At 35.9% G+C, this 21,877-nt stretch overlaps 1 protein-coding gene across 1 annotated transcript in view; it reads left to right on the forward strand.

Annotated features, from left to right (window-relative positions):
• Nucleotides 1–1,294: 1,294 nt before the first annotated feature.
• Nucleotides 1,295–21,877, forward strand: part of Hells (helicase, lymphoid specific) — a 43,543-nt gene continuing 22,960 nt past the window's right edge. Inside the window, exons 1-11 of the mRNA XM_047554387.1 lie at nt 1,295–1,452; nt 1,858–1,979; nt 6,826–6,948; nt 9,975–10,031; nt 12,223–12,259; nt 12,352–12,416; nt 14,642–14,683; nt 17,831–18,058; nt 18,330–18,512; nt 19,008–19,151; nt 21,662–21,858. Of these exons, the coding sequence (XP_047410343.1) occupies nt 1,422–1,452; nt 1,858–1,979; nt 6,826–6,948; nt 9,975–10,031; nt 12,223–12,259; nt 12,352–12,416; nt 14,642–14,683; nt 17,831–18,058; nt 18,330–18,512; nt 19,008–19,151; nt 21,662–21,858 (1,229 nt within the window). The 5' untranslated portion in view covers nt 1,295–1,421. The remainder of the gene's footprint in view (nt 1,453–1,857; nt 1,980–6,825; nt 6,949–9,974; nt 10,032–12,222; nt 12,260–12,351; nt 12,417–14,641; nt 14,684–17,830; nt 18,059–18,329; nt 18,513–19,007; nt 19,152–21,661; nt 21,859–21,877) is intronic.

Raw genomic sequence — 21,877 nt, forward strand, 5'->3', positions numbered from 1 at the left:
CTAATCTTCAAGCTCTGTTTGTCAATCTTTATTTTCCAATCCCCCTTGCTCCTCCATGGACCCCAGAGTTTGCCTGCTGGTCCGACACAATGCCACAAAAAGAAAAAACAAAAAATATCTACAAATAGAAGCTGTTTTGTTGGTTTTTGGTCCTGGGGATTGAACCCAGGGATGCTTTACCACTGTGCTACACCCCAGGTTTTTTATTTTGAGACAGGGTCACGCTTAATTCCTTAGGGCCTTGCTGAGTTGCTGAGGCTGGCTTTGAATTTAGCCTAAGTGCTCCTCCTGCCTCAACAGGCATGCCCTACAGCTCTGTTTTAACTTGAGAAAATACTGAAATAAACAGTCAAAAGGCCAGAGGGGACTCCTGATTTATTGAAGCGACTGCAGGCTTCGGGACAAGACACTTATCCTCTGAGCATCAGTGTTCCAGCTTATGTAGGAATAAAGCAATCTGCTTTGCTAGTCTTGGTGTTGTCAGGAAGGCTGCTGAAGATGGTTATTATGGATATGCACTGTAAACTCTTAAATTTTGTACCCATACATTCATTAAAATAGATGGAGCCAGAAATGAAGGAAACAAGTGGTTATATACCAGCATCCCCTAGATTCTGGGATACTGGGAGGGGCGGGAAGGGGAAGACAAAAGGATTGCTGACGAGAAAAGGTGGAATGAAAGCTTAAGTTTCTGAAAAGTCCTGCTCCTTCCTTCAGCACGCACACTACTGTTTTTTTTTTTTTTTTTTTTTTTTTAGCATTTTCTCTTCTGCGGTCGGTTCCACTTACCACCGCATTCAGCTTTCCCATATCCTACACAAATTTCTTGAATCCTATTTAATCTATCCATTCACCTCCCAAAATTCTGCCTCTCGGATATTTCCAGAGGATTGTCACTCCAAATGTGACCTACGCTCTCGGGCGAGGTTCGCCGTATTTGACACCCTTCCTCCCTCAAGGCCACCGGCTGGCGGGTATCGGTCACGTCGGTGAGGGCGCAAAGGCACCTCGCCAACTGTCGAGAGTGCCCCTAAAATCACGGAATCGCTCGAACCGTCGCCAAACGCGGGAGGAAACCGGGCCCTCCAGCCGGCAGGCTTTCCAACACCACAGCGGTGGTTAAAAGCAGAAGTCGGCAGAGGCTCGTTTCCCCGAGACAAACATGTGACACCCATCCGCAGCCGCCAGTCTCCCCTGAGGAAAACACCAACTGCGCCAAATCTCGCGCAGCTCAGGACAGGGGCGGGCGGTGAGCTCCAAGTATCGCGAGACAATAGGGTTTTCCCGCGAAGGAGAAGCGCGCGTTTTTCTCTGGCTGGGTGTTCGCGGAGAAGGCCGGGTCGCCAGCTGCTGTGAGGAATTGGCGCTCGGCATTGCTGCCGCTGAGAGGCGAACGCCGGGTTCCCCGAAAGCGTCCAGCCATGCCAGCGGAGCGGCCCGCGAGCAGTGGCGGTGAGTGAGGAGAATCTTCCTCCGGGCGGTGTTCGGAGCGGGGTTGGGCAGCATGGAGGCTGCGGCGGAGCCTGGGGGAGGGAGCCGACCCTGGGCAGGGGCTGAGGAGGAAAGGAGGGACGAGAAGCTGGAGAGGTGACCGGAGGGCACTCGGAAATCGCACGTAGGATGTGGGAGGTTTCCATCCAGGGAGCCGCGTTTCCCCGAGCCTCCCGGTGTGTAGACGGGGGTCCCGGCAGATTGCGGGCGAGAGACCTGGGATGTGACCGAGAGTGATGCTGGCGTCGCGGCGGGGCTTCAGCGTCTGCTTCGGCGGCGTCTGGGCAGCGAGGAAGGTTAGGGTCCGAGTGGATTCCTTAGTAAGTTTTTAAAACAGCTACAACGGAAAAGCCCTTCTCCTCCCAGGGTCCCTGGATCCAGAAATGGTGGACCAAGAGGAGACCGCCGTGATCACCGCAGCCATGCTGGAGGAGGAGGAGCAGCTCGAGGCTGCGGGACTGGAGAGGGAGCGGAAGATGCTGGAGAAGGTAGTTCAGGAATCGAGTTTATTATTACCGTTGAAGCCGGGGTGACCGGAGGCGTCCCCCCAGGTGTGGTTTTGAGTTCTTCCCTTCTCTGTTGAGGTGACGTTATCACAAACCTGGCAACAGCTTTGGCATTTAACTTGTTGGTTTTTACACACATGCCTTGAGAGACATTTCAGATGGCTTGTTTTGGACCCGTTATAATTCTCTCGACATGAATGGTGAACGCTTTCCTTCGGTCATTCTTATTTCCTTTTTAAATTAGCATCTTGACTGTAGACCTGAAGGCAAACATTGATCTTTAAAAACTTGTTGTCATAATGTACTTGATAGAAGGTAGTACAAGTTAGCATCTATCAAAACCTGGGCTAGAATCTTAAATCTGAGAATTTCTGCCTAGGCTAGGGCTTTTTTCCATGTAAATGACCAGCTTGCTTTTTGTTGATATTTTAGATAAAAATGTGAAACACCTTTTCAGTGAAATCACAGGGTCTTGTAAGTTACTAAAAACAGTTTTTATCCTGGTAAATACAATTCTTGTTTAGTACTCTAAAGTCCTACACTGCTGAATTGTTGCATATGCAAGACAGTGATAAAATGTAATGGCCTGATTTTCTTGTATTAATTTAACTCTACCAATGTAGCTCTTTTAATATCCCCATTTACAAATGAGGAAATTGAGGCAATTGATTACACAAGTGTTGAAGACAAATCTGAACTCAGGCCGTCTCCACTGTTCCTTCCCTTAACCAATGTGCCTCTCCCAGTAAATGTGCATTAATTTAATATCAGTGATGCAACATGAATACAGAACTACTTACTTTGGGAAATAATGCACTCTGAAAACAAATAATGACCCAGGTGGATCCCTACTATTTTATATTCACAATAATTGTTAGCATTGTTACTACTACATGAACGTTAATGTGAGTCAGGCATTGCTGTGAATGCTTTACATGTATTTACTCAAAGAAGATAGTGTTATTAAGTTTATTACTGTTTTTAAACTTGCCTAGTTTAATTACTAGTATACACTATTACTGTTGAAGTATTCTGTGAAATAGGGTCTATTATTCACCTCATCTTACAGATAAGGAAACTGAGGCACATAGTGACTGCTTGTGGTTCCACAGCTAGTAAATGACAGAGCCAATATTGGAATGTAAGCCTAGTCATTCCAGAATTCACCCTTTTAACTCTCATGCTGTATTTTCACATCAGTAATGCTGTGCTAATTCTATTATTGCTGATTATCTATGGTTGACGATGTTCATTTAAGATAATATGTTAATCAATTTCCTTTAAGTCACATTAAGCCCTTTTGCTTCAGGAAAGGTAAGAATTAATAGAAGTGGAGTTCAGTGTGGTATAATCCCAGCAACTTGGGAGGCTGGAAGACTAGAGGATCCCAGTTTCAGGGCCAGACTCAGCAATTTAGCAAAGTCCTAAGCAACTTAGAGAGACCCTGTCTCAAAATAAAAAATAAAAAAGGGTTGGGGATATGGTTAAGTGCCTGGATTCAATCCCTGATCATCTCCCCACTCTGCCTGTCCCCCTCCCTCCACCAGAAAAAAAGAAAAGAATTAATAGAAGTGGGAGGTCTGCCTTGAGTACCTTTTCTCACTCTGTGAATTCCCATAGTAGCTTTTTTTTTTTAAACACTACTATAGTTTCATTAATTTACTTGTTTCTTTCTTACTTTCTTTAGGGTGTATCACTTCCTGTTTTGTTTTTGTAGGCTAGGCACCTAGAACCTAGTGGGCAATCAGTAAATGTTTATTGAATAGCTAATGATGATAAAATAATATTTTATGCAGTATATCATATATAGGATTATATAAAAATAATAAATATACTTACTAGCCAAGCAACTGGGTGAATTGTAAAATAAAAGTCCTTGGGGCAAGTGCCTAGAATAGAATCAACCTCAGAGATTGTAAGAGTGATGTAATGATCCTTATCTCAAGTAGTGCATCCTTAGTTTTGTCTTTTTAGAGAAATAACCATTTGAAGACAGATGTACTTGGGGTTTGACAAGAATACGTTTCCAAAATGCATTAGAAGAACTTTTCACATTTAAAAAAACATCAAAATTCATGACAATGTATGTATTTGCTCATGAAGGTAATAACTAGAAGTCAATACGACTACTACAGTGACATTTTTAAGCTTATGAACAAACATTTTGTAATCAGTCCTAAATGTATTATAATTGTTAATTGTTGAGGAATAGGGATAGGCATGGTGTCTGTAGCTTTTCTTTCTTTGGTATTGGTAATTAAACCCAGGATGCTTTATAACTAAGCTGCATCTCCAGCCCTTTTTTAAGACAGGACCTCCCTAAATTGTTGAGGCTACTCTCCAACTCAAGATCATCCTGCCCAGTCTCCCTCCCTAGTGACTGGGATTACAGAGGTGCACCCTGCACCTGGCATAACATTTCTTGTAACAGTAATGTATCATAGAACCTATAATTTTTAATTCACATTAAATCTTTTCATTAGAAAAGTCTATAACTCTTCAGTCTTGATAATACAAATGTATAATTTTTCCCAAAAGTAGTTTTGTGGTTCATTGTTATTAGATTGTTTCCTTACATATAGGTGTGGAAAGATTTTGTAATTGAACTTTATAAAAAGTTATTGCCTATTGACTAGAAGACTTGTAGAATTATTTTCAAAGTTTTTCCCTTTTTGAGGTTAAAAACATCTTTGGAGGTCAAGAAACTCACATATAAAATTCAAGCTTCTGTCTTTGGAGGGAGAAATGTGTTTATGGGCATATTTTAGAAGTCCTTAAAGAGAGAAAGCCTTATCTAAAATTTCTTAATGAGAGCATTTACTCTGCTTTAGGAGGTTCTAAGTTTGTGCAAATCCTGGAGAGCGACTTTGATATTCACATGCCCCAGTTATTTTCTTTGACCTCACCTGCATTTCCTTTTAAAAGAAGTCACTGTTATTCTGGGAGACTTAAATGGTTAGCATTGTTGACTTGGAAGTGGGTGGAAAAGGAATGGATCTGGGACATTTCTTGAAGAGGTAAAAGAAAAATGGTTCATAGTATGTGTTGGATAAAATAGAACTTCACTTTCCAAAAAAACTGAGATTGCTGTTGGAAGAGATTAATGGGGTAGAGAGTGGGGGAGTTTCTACCTTCAGTGTCTATTGCCATACTATTGTGTTCCAACTGCCAAGACTTCCTTGTAGACACTCAATTCTTAATACAGATGGAGCTGCAGTTTACTCTAGTATAACAAATTAATAAAATTACTAAATCAGGAAGAAATGGGAAGAATTTGAAATATTGAAGATAGGGTTTAAAGATTAACCATTGGTGTGGTTTGGTTATTGTTCCATAACCATTTATTCTAACAAGATTTAAGGTAGCTGTATCTAAACTCAAAATATTTTAGACAAATTTTAAAAATCCATTTTGTGAAGTCTGAGTAATTTCCATCTTCTGTTTATAATATTCCCTCACTAGTTGACTGCTGATTGTGGTTGCAGTAGTATATTGGTAGTAGCACAAGAAGGGCTATCCTTAAAGGACTGAAAATAGAGTTTGAGAAGATGTTAACAGGGATTGTCTCCATAGATGGGGTAAATGGTTTATGTATTTTTTGACATTTAACTTTACTGTAATGAGCATCCCCAGCTTCATTTTGTATTTTATTTAGAGTCAGGGCCTCACTGAGTTGCTTAGCGCCTCACCATTACTGACAGGCTGGCTTTGAACTCAGGATCCTCCTGTCTCAGCTTTCCAAATGACCTCTCTTAATTTTAGTAGTTTGAATTTTTCAGAATTTATGTCTAGCACAATAGCACTAAGTAATGTGTCTTTTAAGTGATGTTGTTTCATCTGTAGTATAAATCAAATTTACTGTGTGCTGCCCAGCATCTTTATGTAATTTCTTATAGGTGCTTTGGTATGTTTGTTGATATAAAGTTTTACTAGGAAACTACCAGTGCCCATTTGTTTAAATATTATCTATGACTACTCTTATGCTACAGATGCAGAGTTGAGTGTATTTGTAATAGAGACCATGTGGTGCTCAAATACTAAAATATTTACCATCTTTATCTTTACAGAAGTTAACATGCCACTGAACTATTACAGTTTGTTGCTTTGTTTTCTGTCTTGTGCCCTCAATTATAATTCTTATAAAATATTTTTTTTCTGTCAGTATGACTTTAAGGTTTTTCCTCAGCCTCTATACTATTTTAAACACTTAGAAATTACTTGAAAAATAAATTTGTATAAAAGTAATATGAAGGGCTGGGTCTATTGCTCAGTTGATAGAATGCTCACTTGCATAAGACCCTGGGTTCAATCCCCAACACCACACACACACAAAAAAAGTAATATGTAAAGGAGAGGCAAGTGGGGTGACTTGTTACTGTAGTCCCAGTTAGTTATTCAAGAGGCTAAGACAGGAGGATTTCTTTAGCTTAGGAGTACAAGATCCCATCTCAAAAAAAAAAAAAAAAAATCCAAAAACTTAAATCCATCTTGAATTACGTGTTTATTTTCTAACTTTCAAATATTTTTTAAGTGGGCCTTCAACTCAGTTTATATCAGAAATCATGTCTGCTATCTGAAATTCAATATTTTGATATGTAATATGTATTTACCAAATTGTTGAATCTAAGAATCTTTTCAGTTTTTAGTTTGAAAAACAAACTATGTCTCAAATCTTGTGAGAATCTTTTTTCCCCCATTACTTTCAGGAAATTTTAAACCCACAGAGTGTTTGTGTAGCCATTATTAAATCTTAAGCAAAAAAAAAAAAAAAAAAAATCAAGGTTTGTTAGTAAATTTTGGTAATTATGGAAATTTTCTCTTTGAATAGGCTCGCATGTCTTGGGACAGAGAGTCCACAGAAATTCGGTACCGTAGACTTCAACATTTGCTTGAAAAAAGTAATATCTACTCCAAATTCTTGTTGACTAAAATGGAGCAACAGCAGTTAGAGGTATGTACATATGATTGATTTTTAGCTAGTAACTTTAAAATTGTTTTAAAACAACTAATTGATTTATAGATCATATACATTAAAATACAGATTGCAAATTTCAGTTTGATAAACTTCAATCAGTGAATGCGTATAGGCAATATAATCAAGATATAATGTGCATTCTGATTCCACAAAAATCTTTTGTGCCATCAGTGAATTCCATGAATCACCAGTTTGCTGTCACTATAGGTTAGTAATGCTTTTCTAAACTATTATATAAATGGAATGGTTTTGTGATTTTATGATATGTATATTTGCTTTCATTCCTGTTTCTTAGCATACAGCTCCTAAAATAAAATACTTGGAATTTCTAAAGTGATGTGTCTTTTACATGCTAATGAGTTAACTAAGGGCTTGACCTCTGTTAGGTAGCTTCAGAATGGGGGCTGGATTAGAGGGTTGGGACTCTGAACTTCATTTCCCAACCTCCAGGGAGGGGAGAGGGGCTGAACATTAAGTTAATTGCCAGCGGCCAGTGATTTAATCATTCATACCTTTATAATGAATCTTTAATAAAACCCCAAAAGGATAGGATTTGGAGAGTTTCCATTTAGGGAACACATCGAGAGTCTTTGAGGGTAGCATCTCTCGAGAGGTTATAAAAACTCTGGACCTCTTCCTGGTGATTTTCTTATTCATCTCTTTAACAGATTTCAGTATCTTTTATAATACACTTTATAATAAATTAGTAAACTTAAGTAAAATTTTCCTTGAGTACCATGAGCTCCTCTAGCAAGGTAATTGAACCTACAGAAAGGATTATGGGATCCCAATTTGTAGTCAGGTTAGACAATCTGGGACTTGAAGATTGCCATCTGAAATAGGAATAGGAATAGGAGCTTTCTTAGAGACTGGGGGATCTGAAACAATCTCTAGGCAAATAGCATCAGAATTGAATTAAAGGATATCCAGCAGTTGCAGAATAATTGATTACTTGGTGTGTGGGGGAAAAAACCCTACACATTTGTTCACAGAAGTCTTCTGTGTTGATGGTTGGGTGAAAGTGTAGAAGAAATTGGTTGGTTTTTCCCATCAGTATTCCTATAGGGTGTGTACTCTCTGTGTCTTGTTTTTTTCTGCTTAGCATGTTTTTGAGATTCATTCATGATATGTTTTATCAGTGAGTCATTTCTTCTATTAAGAAGTTTTTTGGGGAGGTGAGGTGGAAACCAGGTCCTCACACACATGCTAGGCAAGTGTTCTACCATTGAGCTACCTCCCCACTCCAGTCCCAGCCTTTTATTTTTTTAACATACCATATTTTTTTTCCTGTGGTACTGGAGAGTGAACCCAGGGCCTTGCCCATACTAGGCCCCCCACTACTTGGTTTTTTTTTTTTTTTTTTTTTTTTTTTTTTTGCTTGCAGTTTTGGGGACTGAACAAAGGGGTCCTCTACCTCTGAAGTATCTCCCCAGCCCTTTTATTTTTTATTTTAAGATGGGATCTCACTAAGTTGCCCAGGTTTATACTTTTGCCTTCCCAAGTAGCTGGAATTACAGGTTCACACCATTAGTAGTAGCCTCATTGTTGCATCCCACCCCCATCTTTCACCCTCAAATATTCACTGATCTGTTTTCTGTTATACATTCATTTGCACTTTCTGTTGGTGATATTTTCTTTTAGTTTCCTTATGTCTGAAAATCTTGGTTTTTAAGAGACATTTTTTACTGTGTAAAGAATTTATTTTTTCTTTAGCAGTATTTTTTTCTTAAAATATTTTAAAGATATTTCCTTCTTTGCCTTGTAGCTTGTTGTTTCTTACAAGTCGAAGTATAAAACTGTAAGCAATTTGACTGTTTACCTCAACCCCATTACCTTTCAGACCTCCTTCCAGATATGTTTCTTCTTGCTTTTGAGCCTTTCCGTTCGCTCTTTTCTGCTTGAAACCCATTTCACCTAGATAATTGCTTGGCTTACTTCATCATCTTCATCAACTTTTGTCTTAAATGTTTTCTCAGTGAGATCTTCCTAGACAACTGACTCTTGATTTCCTTTGCCCTCTTGTTTCTTCCCGTTGCACTTATCGTGATAAATATATTGTATTTGTTTGTTTTCCCACGAAAATGTATGAAGTTATAATAAGAACTTGTATAAATTTAGAGAATACAATAAATCCTCATGTCCCCACCACTCACTAACACCAGTTGAGATTTTGTTTCATTTGCCAGACCCTTTTTTTCTTTGTTTGAAACCCTTGTTAAGTCTTGATATATTAAGATAAAACACACACAAAAAGCACAAAACAAGTACCTTACTTAATGAGTTAAACGGCAATTACAGTTTAACCACCTCTTGGAGTTGGTTTGAGTCCTCTTTTGTCTTTTAAATTTAAGGTAAACGTGGAACAGCTTTTAGTCTAGGAAAAGATTTATTTCCCTTCTGAATACTCTATATAATGCCTTGTATTTTAAGAGTTTCTACTCTGCGTGAATGAAAGCAAACTGTTCCTTATTCTTGACCCCTTGTCAGAGGGTAAGATGGCTCTGCCTTTTTTCTGGTAGTTGTTTTCCTGGCTTTGGTTTCATTTAGAAGTAGTCAGATGAAGACTTTGAGAGAGACGATAGCTTTATGCAGCTCTGCCCTCCCTGGTACTTGATTGTGGACATGCTAGCATCTGTGTTTTGAATTGTTTCAACTTAAAGATTTGGGTTCTATTTGTATTCTCCCTCTGTTATTTGCTTTTGGAGATTTCCTTCAGGTAGTAAAATGGGCAGTCTGAAAATTCACCTCATTTGTTTCCCTTTTCTTAGTGTTCACTGTCCTTTTGAAAACTGTTCTGTAATATATTTTAATTTGAATTTTAATTGTTCATGGTAGTAGGGTAAATCTGCTCCTTATTATTCTATGAAGGCTTAAAGCACAAAATTTTCTTTGTTTTTTATAGTTTTTTGTTTTTAAATTGTAAGCTTAAGTTGAGTGTTTGAGATGCATGTTTCCTTTGTTGCATTTCCCATATGGGATATTAAGAAGAAATTATCTTACAGGAACAGAAGAAGAAAGAGAAATTGGAGAGAAAAAAGGAATCTTTAAAAGTTACAAAGGTAATAAAGCAAGCCAATTTTTTTTTTTTTTTTTTTAATGCTAGGGATTGAACCTAGGGCTCTACATAGGCTAAGCACACGCTACCATTGAATATACCTCTAGCCCTCAGAATGTATATATTCATACATACTGGGGATTGAAAACTAATATCATTTTACCACTGAGTCACATCCCCAGCATTTTTTTTTTTTTTTTTTTTGAGACAGGATCTTGCTAAGTTGCTGAGACTAGCCTCAAACTTGAACTCCTGTCTCAGCCTCCTGAGTTGCTGTGTCCAGCTAGTTTTTATATATTATCTTAAATATTGAAATTCTTTTGTCTTCTCTTGAGTTCTTTGAGCATCTATTTAATTATAACTTTGTTAACCTACCTTTGTTACAAATTGCATAGAAACATTGACAATCTGTTTCTGAGTTTTTAAGAAATGGAAGATGAACCAGATTATGACCCTTTTATTTTCTTATACAGTGGATTTTCATTATGACAGAATTCGACTCACTTGAAAAGAATCTGTAAATGTTATCCTTTAAGATATTTTATAAGTTGTCAGTTTTTTTGAAACCCATAATGAACCAGTAAAAAGAGAAATGATAAAGTTTATATCTAAGAACTTACTTTCTGTCAAGCATTCTATATATTTCTTCTCTTATTTAATTCTCAAGACAACTTTATTAAGTAGAGACACTATTATTACTCCCTTTTTACATATAAAGAAACATACTAGAGATTTGCCTACCTGCTAAAATTTATTTGTAACCCCAACATTATTCTTGATGCTTTTGTGGTCATTCACAGACATAATCATGTGCAGAGGAGTAAAAAAATGGAGTCTTCCAGTACATATCAACTGAGACCAAACACAGGGTCTGCCTTGTTTTAGTTCTCATATGGTAAACATGTCTTTTTCTGTTAGGAGCCATGATTTTTTTTTGTTTTTATTGGTGATTTTCCTGTTTAAAGTGCTCCTAACCATTGTGCTGAAGTGTTAGCTAGTTTTTCTTAAGAAGACTGTGGTATGCCTTATGGAGACAATAGTCTGTTAAGTAACATGAGTTATAGTGCTATTGGCCCTTTGTCTACATATATAATCAAGTATCTTTAAACAAAAACATTAAACATATATTGATTCATTGATGAAAATGTTGTAAGCAGTGTCTTATAGGAACTTAAAACTTGTATTTTTCCCAGGAACAATTATTATTTTCCTGGAGACTATAAAACATAACTGCTGCAATGACAGTTGTATAATTTGCTGAAATCACATAATCTAATAAACAGTAATACTGGGATTTGAACCCCAGATTAGTTTCAGAGTTCATTCTTAGATTCTATACTGTCTTTATTAGGAAATATGAAAATGCTACTAGGCCAAATAGGTAGGATATCTGTAAATCCATTTATTTGAGTCTTAGGCTCGTTAGTGGTGATGTTCAAGTACCTGATAAATAATTTTGCAGATTCTTTTGTAACAAATCCAGTTATTCAGAACTGATATTTGACTCATTATTGATTCCGGAGTTGTATCTTTGTTTTCTGAAGAACATATACTTACAGGATTATTTTACTGACTGAGCCATTTATTCCCCACTCTCTTACCCATTAATTTTAATACATCCTTCACCTTGTGCCAGCTCATTTTCTTTACCAGAGTTTTGTTGTTGCCCCCAACACTCCTCATTTTGTTCTAAAGGCACCAACCATTAGGTTCTGTCTGCTCTCATTGCTCATTTTTGGTATCTTTATCGTCCTGCACATTTAAAATTTTATTTCGATTTCTTGTATATGTTCATCTATTTTTTTTTTTTTAGTTGTTGACACACCTTTCATTCATTTATTTATATGCGGTGCTGAGAATCAAACCCAGTGCCTCAAATATATGAGGCAACTGCTCTACCACTGAGCCACAACTCCAGCCCATGTTCATCTATTCCTGATGAAGTATTTTATCTTCTTAAGTGGGAAAAAGAATGAGTGGAGTACAACAGTTGGGAGGAAACAGAGATATGATCATGAAAAAGTTATGGTAGGGAGATGAAGAAAAGGTTACATGTAGATAAGTAATAGTAGTGAATAATCGTGGATGGTGTTCAACTGCAAGAACAATTTCTCTGAAGTTAATCATTGCCTTTTAACATGTAAATACCATAAAGGTCCTTAGTAAAAGTAATAGTCTAAATTCTTGTTTTGTAGGGTAAAAATTCAGTTGGTGGAAGCGGAGAGAATTCAGGTAAATTTCCTCATTCTAGTTTGGAAGAATATGTGTTTGTAATTGTTTTAATTCCTATAAAAATCATGTTATTTTAAATGATTTTTTTATAGCCATGAAAAAGAAAAGAGGAAGAGAAGATGAATCATATAATATTTCAGAGGTCATGTCAAAAGAGGTAAAAATAAAAGGAAGAGGAAGCTATTCCATGTTGAATAAAACTTGTAGGTTTTGAACCAGTTTAAAGCTGTAAGAATTATTGTTATTTAGCTTTTCAGTTTGCTTTAAATATTCCATTACTTTCAGGTGTTTATGTAAAGAAGTTGGTTGATATTTAGAGTATTTTAAAAATCTTAACTCTAAATGCAGGATATGTAAGCACCACTACCTCTAAACTATATCCCCTACCCTTCTTACTTTATTTTGAGCAGGTCTAGCCTAGCAGCCCAGCCTGGCCTTGAACTTGCGATCCCCGTTTTAGCCTCCTAACTAAGATTGGAGGCATGCCTGGCTACTTGCTTTTTTTTTTTTTTTGGTTACTGGGTATTGAACCTAGGGATGCTTAACCACTGAGCCACATCCCTAGCTCTTTTATTTATTTTGAGACAAGGTCTTGCTGAGTTGCTTAGGGCCTCACTAAGTTACTTGAGACTGGCTTTGAATTTGCCATCCTCCTTTCTGAGCCTCCTAAGCCACTGGAATTACAGGTGTACGCCACTGCTTCTGGCTCTGTTGGCTTTTTTCATTTTTTTCAGTTGCAAATTCTTTTTTTGTTTTTGCTTATTTGTTTACCAGTTCTGGAAATTGAACCTATGACCTTGCATATGTAGGCAAGTGCTCTACCTCTGAGCTACATCCCCAGCTAATCTTTTTTATTTTTTTTTAAATTTGAGATAAAAAAAAGTAATTTATTTTATATGATTTCCCATATTCTGGATTTTGCTTATTGCAGCATCATAATTTCTGTATCCCTTGTGTTTCCTGTGAACTGAGAGTTAGGTCAAAAAGTTTGATTTATAATAAGAATACGTCATAGATGGTGTTTATGTGTTTTAATTCTTTCCTAGATTACTCTTCAAAAAGGCTCAGTTTATCTAAAGGAAACTCTTCTTTGAGCATTATAGTAGGAATACATGTGTGTCTCCCACTTTCTGTCATACTCTTTTACTCTCCTGTGCATCTTAAATTTGATATTTGCTTAAAGTTTCTTGAAGGTATTTCATTCCCTGTGTCTTTGGTGCATGTTTTTCTCATACTTTTCTCTTTGAAATGTACCCTGCCTTTAATGATTAAGCCTCATGACACTTTTTAAAATAATTTGATGTGACATAATGCTCTGTTCGTCACCAGGTGGCAATCATGTATTGTCTGGTAGATAACAAATGACAACTGTTCAAAATTAGAAGTTTCTTCTGTATTTTCAGAGTATTTGTCCTTGATTTTTAACTAGTCTTGTAAACTCAGATGTCTATCCACAGAAATGCCCAAAGTGGGTTGGAGTAGGATGTGATAAACTTTTTCTGTAAATAGCAAGATAGTATTTTCAGCTTTTGAATAGTTTTGTCGTTAACTCTGCTATTATATTCTGAAAACAGCCATAGGCAAACTAAACAAATGAAGCTAACTTTGTTTCAGCTCACAAAATTTTTTTTAAAGGCACTTAAAAGGTATTGGGGCTGGGCACGGTGGCGCATGCCTCTAAGTGGCTTGGGAGTCTGAGGCAGGAGGATTGTGAGTTCAAAGCCAGCCTCAGCAAAAGTGAGGCACTAAGCAACTCAGTGAGACCCTGTCTTTAAATAAAGTACAAAATAGGTCTGGGGATGTGGCTCAGTGGTCGAGTGCCCCTGAGTTCAGTCCCTGGTACTCCCTGAAAAAAAAGGTATTGGTTTACCAAGAGTGCTTTACTTCTGAGCCATATCCCCAATCTTTATTTATTTATTTATTTATTTATATTTTTTGAGACAGGGTCTTGCAAAGTTGGTGAGGTTGGCCTCAAATTTGTGATCCTTCTCCTTGCCCTCCAGAGTGGTTGGGAGTGTAGGCATGTCCTGCCACATTAGGCTCATCTAAATTGTATTTATAGTAATAGGCTACCAGCTAGAGTTGGTCTACAGGTTGTCATTTGCTGACTAGAAGATAGTTGATGTGTGTGAAATTGTACTTAGTCTCTTTATGTTAGGGGAAAAAAAGGTAGAAAATCCCAGTTTTTAAAAATGTTGAGAATTGAGAGATCTGAATGAAAAATTGAGTTTAAGGCTTAATTGTGAAGGACCACCTGTTCGAGATTCTCTATTTTAATTACCTTGAGTGCCTTATCTGCATAAAGCTAGCACAGAATAAATGTTAAATAAATAAGTGTACCTTGTACATTACTAATTTGTTTTTGGTTTTTCTATATTCTAGGAAATTCTGTCTGTGGCTAAAAAAAATAAAAAGGAGAATGAGGTAAGATGTCCATAATAAAAATTAAATGTAGGAGTCTTCGCTTCCTATCACTACCCCACCCCACATTCTTTTTTCTTTTGTAGTACTGAGATAGAATCCAGGGGTGGTCTACCACTGAGCAGTGTCACCAGCCTTTCTTATTTTTAATTTTATCTTGAGATAGTATCTTGCTAAGTTGCTGAGGGTCTTGCTAAGTTGCTGAGACTGGCCTTGAACTTTTGAATCTCCTGCTTCAGCCTCCTGAGTTGCTGGGATTACAGGCATGCACCACCATCCCCTTTTCTTTTAATCACCACAGGACATTTTTCTTACCATTCATTCCATTTCTCTGCCTTAAAAAAAAAAAATTGTATACATTTACTTCTCTTTTATCCTAACATTCTTCTTTCTTACATTCCAGCTTTAGGTGTTCATTACATGTTCTTTGATATGTCAGTATCAGTGAATGCATCTAGCAATAATAATGCCTTAAAAACTTGAGTCTAGCAATGTTGCAAGTGCCAGTAAATATGTGGATATATATGTGGTCATCTGATACAAGCTGTGCGGGATGCCTTAATCTTGTTTCTGACCTTTAAGATTTTCTCTAGTTCTGTTTGCAAAGGCTAGATTTCTGTGCCTATATTCCACCTATGCCCCACTATCATTTTATATAGAGGTTCCTTTTTATCTTAGTATTCCCTAACTTAAGCCCTAATTAAGGGTTACATAGGGAAGCAGAAGCAAAATAATTAACATGAAAATAATTATTTATGGATATGAACTTCAAGTAATTAATTTATAGATCAGATTAATAGGCCCCTGCAAAAATTCATGTCATGGTTATGAACTTTATTTGACCATAATACAGTTTTGTCCAAAATTTTTGTTCTTTTATTCCCTTTGTCTTAATCTTATTTTTTTGGTACCAGGGATTTAACCCAGGGGTACTTTACCACTGAGTCACACCCCCAGCCTTTTTATTTTTTATTTTGAGAAAGGATCTCACTAAGTTGCTCTGGACCTTTGTTGCTGAGGGCTGGCTTTGAGCTTGTAATCTTTCTGCCTCAGCCTCCAGAGCCTCTGAGATTACAGATATGTGCCACTGTCCCTGACTTTTTGCCTTTATTTTTATTCTTCATTCAGTGTAGGGATTGATTTGTGGTTAACCCAAGTATGTTATGGGTGAGTATAAGCCTAAGCTCTTTTTTATAATATTTAATTGCATTTTTAAACAGGAAGTCTTTTTGTGTGCAGTGACAGGCAGGAGGATCACAAGTTCAAGGCTAATCTCAGCAATTTAGCAAGATCCTCAACAATGGACTGACTGGGGATGTAGTAAATCTCAGAGTCAATCCCCAGTATGAATGAATGAATGGATAGTCTCAATCTAATCAACTATCTTGATTTGCTGTGGAATTTTGAAAAATGCATATACCTATGTAACCACCATCCAAACAAGGTATAGAACATTTCCATTTGATAGGATTCCTTGTTATGCCTATCCAATTCTTCTTCTGCTCTCAAACTCAAAGGAGGCTACATTTTGACGTCTATTGTAGACTAATTTTGCCTGTTCTAAAACTTAAAATATTAAAAAATGTTTATTTCCTTTTCATTCAAAATATCTGATATTCATTTGTGTTGTTGAATGTATTAATATTTTCTTTTTATTGCTGAGTAGTAGTCCATTGGAGTATTACGATTTTCTTTATCCATCTTATTGATGAGCATTTGGATTATTTTCAGTTTATGAATTTCATGAATGTAAGTGTGCTGTGGTCACTTGCATCAAAGTCTTTGTATGAAAATGTTTCATATTTTTTGCTTCTCTACTTGGGAATGGAATTGTTGGATCATGGTAAATGAGTGTTTAACATAACTCTTATATTGTATAAAATAAACATACCATTTTACTCTCTTGACAGCCACATAGGAGAGTTCTACTTTACATTATTGCCAGCATTTGATATTGTCAGTCTTTTAAAATTTCAGCCATTCTGTAGATCTGAAATGATATCTTGTGTTGTTTTAACTTGTTTTCATAATTACTAATAATAGTTTTTGTAATAGTTGGATTTATCTTTTCCCTCTGTTGTTCAATCTTATACCAGTCTTTCTTGTACAAGGGATACATAACTGTCACAAAGTTATCAATATAATTCTTTTTTTTTACATTTACATCTGTGATTTTATCACAATAAATTTGTGTGGAATGATGACATTTGAGTTTAATGTTTTTCCACTTAAGTATATAGTTGTTTAGTTGTTTCAGCATCATTTCTAAGACTTTTCCTTTTTTTTTTTTTTTTTTTTTTGGTACCTGGGATTGAACCCAGGGTTGCTTAACCACTGAGCCACATCCCCAGCCCTTTTTATTTGTGTTTTGAGACAGGGTCTTGCTAAGTTGCTGAGGCTGGCTTTGAACTTGCAATCCTCTTGCCTCACCCTTCTGAGCTGTTGGGATTACAGGCTTGTGCCACTGTGCCTGGCACAAAGTAAAGTTTTTAATAAATTGGTTATCACAATATAGGAGTTTGTAAGGGGGTTACACTTCTCAAGATCTCATCAAAAAGTATATGACTGTTGGTAGTTCTAATCTGTAAGGATTATTTTCAAAAGTTTGATGTTAGCCAGGTGCCATGGCTTACTCCTGTAATCCCAGCAGTTTGGGAGACTGAGGCAGGAGGATCCTGAGTTCAAAGCCAGCCTCAGCAAAAGCGACACGCTAAGTGACTCAAGTGAGAACCCTGTCTCTAAATAAAATACAAAATAGGACTGGGGATGTGGCCTAGTGGTCAAGTACCCCTGAGTTTAATTCCCAGTACCAAAAAAAATAGTTTGATGTTGGGCTGGGGATGTAACTCAGTGGCAGAGCACTTGCCTGGCATATGTGACGTACTGGATTCAATCCTTAGCACCATGTAAAAATAAAGGCATTCTGTCCATCTATAAGTACAAAAGAAAAAAAGTTTGATTTTATTTTCTAATGGTTTTCCATTTGTATGGGAATGCAAGTGTCTGGATTTTTACTATACATATGGTCTTTGTTCTTCTTACCTAATGATTTAGGAATAGGTAGATTTTTGATAATGTTTTTGGATACATGAGGTGGGGAGTATAGCAGCATTTTGTGTCAAACTTAAAATTGAACTTTTTTCATTGCAGGATCAGAGTTCTTCCTCTGCTAATCTCTGTGTAGAAGATCTTCAGAAAAATAAAGATTCAAATAGTATAATTAAAGATAGATTGTCTCAAACTGTTAGGCAGAATGCTAAATTCTTTTTTGACCCAGTTCGGAAGTGTAATGGACAGCCAGTACCCTTTCAACAACCAAAGTACTTCACAGGAGGAGTGATGCGATGGTACCAAGTAGAAGGCATGGAATGGCTTAGGGTAATGAGTTGTCATTTTTAATATATTTAGAATTCCAACACTTTTTAATGACTTTGATAAAGGACATCCCACAAGTGTTATTGTAATTTATGGCATTAAAATGTCAGTCATATCATAATTGCCATTGAGTATGCTTTTTTTATATTTTTATTTTTTTTAATTTTTAAAATGTTTTTATAAGTATGCTTTTAAAAAAGAATAAATAAACCATTGCTAATTCAGTAGATGTTTTTTATCAGAATTTAAATACAGTGTGTATTCTTCTGCTTAGATGCTTTGGGAAAATGGAATTAATGGCATTTTAGCAGATGAAATGGGATTAGGCAAGACCGTTCAGTGCATTGCTACAATTGCATTGATGATTCAGAGAGGAGTACCTGGACCTTTTCTTGTTTGTGGCCCTTTGTCTACACTTCCTAACTGGATGGCTGAATTCAAAAGGTTTACACCAGAAGTAAGCCATGTTTCCTTATGTTAAATATATTATTTCACATGTGTTGTTTTGTTGCAGGAATTATAGCTTTCCTACAATAATACTGGTTTCTGTATAAGCATTGCATTTGATTTTACTTTTTTAATCTGAATATCATTCTTTATACAGAAGTATTGGTACTGGTAATCTTGTACATCTTGCCTAAAATGTCCCTGTAAGAGTTCTCTAGATTGAATATTTGATTCCTCTTATACAAACCTAGGTAGAATTTTTTAAAAAAATTTCTTTGTTCTTACTTGGCATTCCCTACATACATGTTCTCTTATTCACATTCTTAACCGTATGAGGAGAACATGTTTTCTCATTTTCTTCTTTGGTACTCTGTGATTTGTTAGATTGTTTGACTCATCTCATTACAGAAAAAGAGCTAAATTTTTTTTCTCTCAGAAAATGACTCATGTTTTCCAGGTACTTGATACTTATATTTTGTTTTAAATTGATATAAAATCTTTTTAGATTCCGACCATGTTATATCATGGAACCCAGGAAGAACGTCGAAAATTGGTAAGGAATATTCACAAAAGGAAAGGAACGCTGCAGATTCACCCTGTGGTAATTACATCATTTGAAATAGCCATGAGAGACCGAAATGCATTACAGGTACAGGTGGTCTTCATTGGTTTCTTTATGATCCATAAATATTTTACTTAACTCATACCATTTTCTCACTGTTCAGTGTTATTTGTTTAAATATTTTTGGGTGAAGTAATAGGTAGTATTGTTCATATTCCTTTAGAAACTGGAGGCTTGTACTAAAGATTGGGGTGAAATGTGGTGTTTTTTTAACAGTTAGATCTTATAGCATTTTCAACTGTGGCCATAATATCATTTTTTAATATATATAAATATTTAGTTTTTAGTTGTCAGTGGACCTTTATTTTATTTATTTATTCATATGTGGTGCTGAGAATCGAACCCAGTGCCTCACACATGCCAGGCAAGTGCTCTACCACTGAGCCACAACTCAGCCCTAATATCACTTTAAATGTGTTAGGCAGATATAATCGGAATATACTACAGATGTTTGTGACATGTACTTTTTGAGTATTTGTGACGTACTTTTTGAGTGTATGGAATTTATCAATCCAGTTTGCCTTAATCAAATAAAAATAGAATATTTGAAGACAAGTTAATTTTAGACTATTTTATTCTGTGGGTAATATTTCCACTTCTATATCTCTTGATGTCCTGTCTGCTTACTTAACTAATGTTCATGTTTTTTCCATGCAGTTAGAAAATTCTTCGCTGTTCCAGTTATTTCATACTGTTTTTTCAAAAAGCTTTGCTTTTCCTTATCTGACCATGTAATATTCTTGCTGTGTTGAATCTTTTTAGGTTTTTCATGCATGCAATAGTAATTAAGTAGTGGTCTCATATAAACTCAGAATGATCTCAAGTTATAAATGGAGCATCATGGTTACATAATTAAAAACAGTATTTTTCAGATGTTATAAGTGTGGGCCAAACTTTGGAATGTGATTTGCAGAAGTCTTAGCTCACAAGTTTAACAAAGTTCATGAATATACATAGCATTAAAAAGTAATCAAAACTATTTCTGCACAGTAAAAGTTAACTGCTTGTAGAAAAAAGTGGTGTATGGAAAGATAAGAGTACCTGAATTTCTACCTGAATATATTATTTCTATTCTACTGATGACCTATAGGTATGATTTATACTTAGGGAATGCTATACATTCTCTTTTGTAACTCTTTTTCTCTACCCAGTAATGTAATATGAAAGCTTTTCTAATTAATTTCCTTTCCCTATCCAGCCCTCATTGAAATAGTTAAGCTTCCTTATCAGTTTCATTTGCCAGTGTCTAGACTTTTTCTACTTTCCCTTTCACTGACCCAGTGTTAGTCATTTCAAGGATTTTCGGTTCAAGGGTAAAATGAAAGTGGTGTTCTGAAGCACCTGTTGATAAGTTACATCAGAAGTTTCAGAGCTCACTTACTAATTAGTTTTTCAGGTACCTCATCATTTGTTTCTTTCGTTTTTCTTTCACTTATTTATAAAGGGTGTTTTATATTTTACATGGCAACATCTTGTAGTGCGAGATTAAGGATTGCCATATTACTAGGAGAAATAACTCCCTTTCAAGTGATTTTATTCAAAGAGTAACAATAGTATTTTTTAATTCTGTTAGGAGTATATTGTATAAAATTCAGGATCTTTTGATCCTTATTTCAGGGTTAGGGTTGTGGCTCAGTAGTAGAATACTTGACTACATGTGTGAGGCACTGGGTTCAATCCTCAGCACCACGTATGTGTAAATAAAATGAAGGCACTGTGTCCATCTATGACTAAAAATATATTTAAAAATAAAAAAAGTTCAAAAAAAGATCCTTATTTCATACTCTTATCTCATTTGCCAATCTCATTTTTCAAGGATGTTAACGCTTGCAGTTTGATATTTATATTTCCAGAAATATTGAATTTTTTTTTTACAGTAAGTTGGATAAATTTAAGTTTGTCTGATAAAGATAAAAGAGAAAGCACAGGTACTAAAAATGAGAGAATAATTTTAATGACAGCTTTATGTAAACAAATATATATCTTCCTGTGATAACGTAAGTTGCTAAAATTTATTCTAAAAGAAAGGGAAAACCTCAGCAAATCAATAATTAAGAAACATTGAGAACATTGTCAGATTTTTTAAAAAGAATATCAGTTTCAGATGTAGGCCTGCAGATTAAACATTCTAATGCTGCTTAACGTTTCTGAGCAAGGGGAACTAATATGAAATGTTTTGATAAGTTTTTTAGGAATATAGTATTTTTTAGGAATCCAATAGCAGAACTTGGTAAAACATTAGAAAGATACAGACTACTTTGACTAGAAAGTGAATGTAGACTAACACGTGGACTTCAAGTATTAGTTCATGATCTAGTGAAGTTTATTCTAGGGCTACAACAACATACTTGTTTTAGGAATCTATTAATTTGTCCTATTATTGGAACAGAGGAAAACATGATTATTTCAGTAAATACAAAAATGACATTTGATAAAAATAAAATACTCAGTCCTTAGAAAAATTATATTTTTATAATTGTTTTAAGGAAAAACCGTATGATCATTATTTTAATTTTTTTTCTCAATTCATTTTCTAGCATTGTTATTGGAAATACTTAATAGTAGATGAAGGACACAGGATTAAGAATATGAAATGCCGTCTGATCAGGGAATTAAAACGGTTCAATGCTGATAACAAACTTCTTTTGACTGGTACTCCCTTACAGAACAATTTATCAGAACTTTGGTCATTGCTAAACTTTTTGTTGCCAGATGTATTTGATGACTTGAAAAGGTAGGTAAGCCAGTTATTT

The sequence above is a fragment of the Sciurus carolinensis genome, chromosome 5 (assembly GCF_902686445.1).
Source record: "Sciurus carolinensis chromosome 5, mSciCar1.2, whole genome shotgun sequence".
NCBI lineage: Eukaryota > Metazoa > Chordata > Mammalia > Rodentia > Sciuridae > Sciurus > Sciurus carolinensis.